Source organism: Arachis hypogaea, chromosome 6 (assembly GCF_003086295.3).
Source record: "Arachis hypogaea cultivar Tifrunner chromosome 6, arahy.Tifrunner.gnm2.J5K5, whole genome shotgun sequence".
NCBI classification, from domain to species: Eukaryota; Viridiplantae; Streptophyta; class Magnoliopsida; order Fabales; family Fabaceae; genus Arachis; species Arachis hypogaea.
The window spans coordinates 30996872-31001045 of NC_092041.1; the positions used below are offsets into that span (position 1 = coordinate 30996872).

Genomic DNA, 4174 nt, shown 5'->3' on the forward strand with positions numbered 1-4174 from the left:
CGAGTGACAGTTGGCATAGAATTCAACTACCCAAGAGAGATTAGCTTCTCGCGGTTGCCTCATTAAGAATCCCCACTGTCTCCTTTCAATGCGAGACACCACAAATTCAACAAAGTGTTCTGGAAGAATGAAGAGGTGCTCATTGTGGTAGTTTTTCTCTACTAATACGGGGAACATCCCCTCACAATAGCGGTTAGTGAATCGTGCGGAGTCCCATGCGAGAAATTCCTTCTCTGTCTTATCAACTCGGATGGTCCTCTTCACCCGCTTAGTAGGTGGATTGAGTTTTGAGGATGGTTGCGCCTTAGCCAGTGCTCTTTTAGTTCCCTTTTTCGCCGGTGTCATGTTAGAAGCCTTCTCTTTTCCGCTCTTGATGGCCATCCTAAAAAAGGAAGAAAAAGAAGAAATATTAACCTTAGAGAAATAAATACCGAAAGTAGGAAAGTCCAAGTGATAATGAATGCCAAAGAGAAAGAAGTATGGTAATCAATCCAAGTGTATAGTAGACCCAAAATAGAATGCCAATTGTCAAAGCACACCTCATAACACAAACAAGTTAAGAAATATAAAAAAAATCCACCAAATAAAATTCTAACACCAAAATAAAAATGCAAGAAGAGAAAAGAAGTAAAAAAATTACAAATAACAAAACTAATATACAATTAAAAATAATTAAAATATTCGAATGTAAGGAACAAAAGAAGAAATAAAGAGCAGAAGAAAGTAAGAAAAAGAAACTTTGAAAAGAAGATGAAAAGAGGGAGATAAATAGGAGTAAGAATAAGAAAAGAGGGGTGGGAAGAGAAAAAGAAAATGAAAGGAAATTGGGGCTGGTGGTCCGACGGTGGTGGTGGAGGGGGGAAAGAAAGAAGGAAGAAGTAAAAAGAAAGAAAAGAAAAGAATGAAGAAGAATTAGGATTTGAAGGAGAGAAGAATTGAATGCAGCAGGGGCGGTGCGCTGATTTAAGGGATTCGGCGCTTAAGACGCGTACGCGTCGCCCACACATACGCGTGGGTAACCAGAAAACTAAATGATGCGTAAGCGTCAGTCACGCATATGCGTGACTACTCGTCGTGCCAGACGCATGATTCCAGCCTTGAACCGGCACAACTCTTGGGTTTTTGTACCAGAGTGTGCCGAATTGACATACGACGCGTGTGCGTCGCTCATGTACACACGTGAAAGGATGAAATGGCTCGGTGATGCGTACGCATCGGTCACACGTATGCGTGGGTGGATTGTGCGCCAGGCACCCAACCCACACAATTCCAGCACAACTCTCGGGCTTTTGTACCAGAGAGCGCCAGCATCCCTACGACGCGTGCGCGTCGATGACGCTTACGCGTGCGATGCTCCTTTTTTTTAGAACAAAAGAGAAATATGCTTATTTGAAAATTGACAAAGACGATTTATGAAACATATATAAGAAAATAAATAAAATAAAACTATAAAAAAGGAAGATCATACCATGGTGGGTTGCCTTCCACCTAGCACTTTTCTTTAACGTCCTTAAGTTAGACGGTCCATAGGCTCAGTCCTCTTCCCTTGCCGGATCCTTCAAGAGGAAGATCTTCATCTCCTTGTTGTTCTTTACTTTCACACCATGATATAGCTTTAAACGGTGGCCATTGACTTTGAATAAGGTAGGGCTTGAGGGGTGACTTAGATAGACAACTCCATACGGTTCAACCTTCTCGACCATGTAGGGTCCATCCCATCTTGACCTCAATTTAACCGACATTAATCTCAACCTTGAGTTATAGAGAAGGGCTTGATCCCCAGCTCTAAACTCTCTTCTCTTGATGTTCTTGTCATGTACCGCCTTCACCTTTTCTTTGTAGAGCCTTGAGTTTTCATACGCTTCTAGCCGAAGGCACTCTAATTCCTCCATTGGTAATTTTCTTTCAATTTTGGCTCCTCCCAATCTTGAGTTGCATTCCTTCATAGCCCAGTAAGCTTTGTGTTCCACCACTACCGGAAGGTGAAAAACCTTTTTGTAGACTAAGCGGAATGTACTCATGCCGATGGGTGTCTTGTAAACTGTCCGATAAGCCCATAGCGCATCTCCAAGCCTAGAGCTCCAGTCCATTTTATGAGGTTTAACAATCTTCTCGAGTATGCGCTTGATCTCTCTATTAGACACCTCGGCTTGGCCATTTCTTTGGAGATAGTAAGCCGTCTCCACCTTGTGAATGATGCCATATTTCTTCATCAACCCTATCATTCTTCTGTTACAAAAGTGAGACCCTTGATCACTCATGATTGCTTGTGGTGATCCAAAGCGACAAATAATATTATTCCTAACAAAAGAGACAACCACGTTAGCATCATCAGTATGGGTAGGAATTGCTTTCACCCACTTAGAAACATAATCAACAGCCAACAGAATATATAAGAAACCATTCGAGTTTGGAAATGGACCCATGAAGTCAATACCCCAATGATGACAAGTTATCTTAGGCTAGCTTTACTAGCATTTTTACTTGTTTTTATTAGGTTTCATGCACTTTCTTGCACAACAAGTAAGTGATTAGAGTGGAATTTCATCTTTATCTTGATTCAATCAAATATTATTAATTTTGTAAAAAATCATGAGATTTATGCAAGAATTAGGTGATTATTATGAATAATACAAAACCTTACGATTTTGGTGAGACTTTGATGGCGTGTTTGATTGATGGCAGTGAAAAGATGATAAAAAAAAGCAAAGAAGAGAGGTGTAGATGAACGCTATGTCCATTTGATGAACGCTATGTTCACAAGTGACGCTGACGTTAGGATTTTGCTAGTAAAGAATTTTATAAAGTCGCGTTGTAGATATAGTTTCTAAACCAACAAAGATCCCTTCGTACAAAAGTTTTGGTTGTCACAAGTAACAAACCCCTAAATAAATTGATAACCGAAGTATTTAAACCTCGGGTCGTCTTCTCAAGGAATTGCAGGGAGGTATGTTCTTATTATTGGTTATGAGTTTGTAAATTGGGGTTTGAGAATGAGGAATGAATATGGCAATTAATTTAAATGGCAATTAAAATAAATAAATACTGTAAAGCAAACCCTTTGGCAAGGTATGAGAAATTGGAAGCCCAGACTTAGTTATTCTTATCAATAATAATGAAAGTTGAATCTTAATTCCTCTTAGTTAACCTTTGCTAAAGTAAAGGAAAGTCAAGGGACTAATTAGTTTGACCTTCGAATCCTATTTATTTCCTAAGAAAAGGTTGGGATTATTGAAGTTCAATTCAATTAGCAAAGATAACAGTTATCAATTATGTTGAGCTAAGAAAACTCCTGAGTTACTGATTTCTTAACCAAGACCAAAAGGAAAGGGATTAAATCTATTGGAATAAAAATGTCTTCAGATTGGGAATAATCAATAACATAAATAAAAGAAAGCAATATTAACTGAAATACCTCAAATAACATTAATTCGAAAGAGTAATCTGTAACATAGAAGAATTTATACTAAATTGAAAAGCAAGTAATGAAAAAGGAATATTGAACCTGATAAAAAGATAATCCTCAAAGCAAATAAATCCTAAATCTAAATCCTAATCCAAACGAGAGAGGAGAAAACCTCTCTCCAACTAAACCTAAATCATGGAAAGTGACTAAAATTGGAGACTCTCGCGAATGGATGCATTCCCTCACTTCATAACCTCTGGTCTATGCCTTCTGGACTTGGATTTGGGCCAAAAGGGGCTTCAGAATTCGCTATGAGCATTTTCTGCAATTTTTGGTGCGTGGCCTCTATCACACGTCCGTGTGGATTACGCGGTCGCATCAATTGGAGTTTTCCTTGTCGCGCGGTCACGTCAGTCATGCGGCCGCGTCATAGGTGTTCTTCTTTAGACGCGACCGCGTCGCTGCTTCTTCGCTCTTGGCACGCGGTCGCGTCATCCATGCGATCGTGTGGATGCCAGTTTCTCCAAAACTCTGTTTTATGCTTTCTTTCCATTTTTGTATGTTTCCTTTTTCATCCTTTAAGTCATTCCTGCCTTAGAAGATCTGGAACAACTCAACACACCAATCACGGCATCGAATGATAATAAAGGGTAATTAAAATAATTAATTTCAAAGCATAGGAAACATGTTTTTTACAAATATCACATAATAAGGAAGGAAAAATAAAACCATGCAATTAATATGAATAAGTGGGTGAAGGATTGAATA

At 39.0% G+C, this 4174-nt stretch overlaps 1 protein-coding gene across 1 annotated transcript; it reads right to left on the minus strand.

Moving 5' to 3' along the window:
* Positions 1–1532: 1532 nt before the first annotated feature.
* LOC112805494 (uncharacterized) lies at positions 1533–2225 on the minus strand. The gene has a single exon (XM_025847870.1). It carries the CDS (start codon positions 2223–2225, stop codon positions 1533–1535), a length of 693 nt encoding a protein of 230 aa, XP_025703655.1.
* Positions 2226–4174: the final 1949 nt, after the last annotated feature.

Excerpts from the sequence above, each read along its gene's own strand:
- LOC112805494 (XM_025847870.1), bottom strand. The coding sequence starts at position 2,225 with ATGATAGGGTTGATGAAGAAATATGGCATCATTCACAAGGTGGAGACG.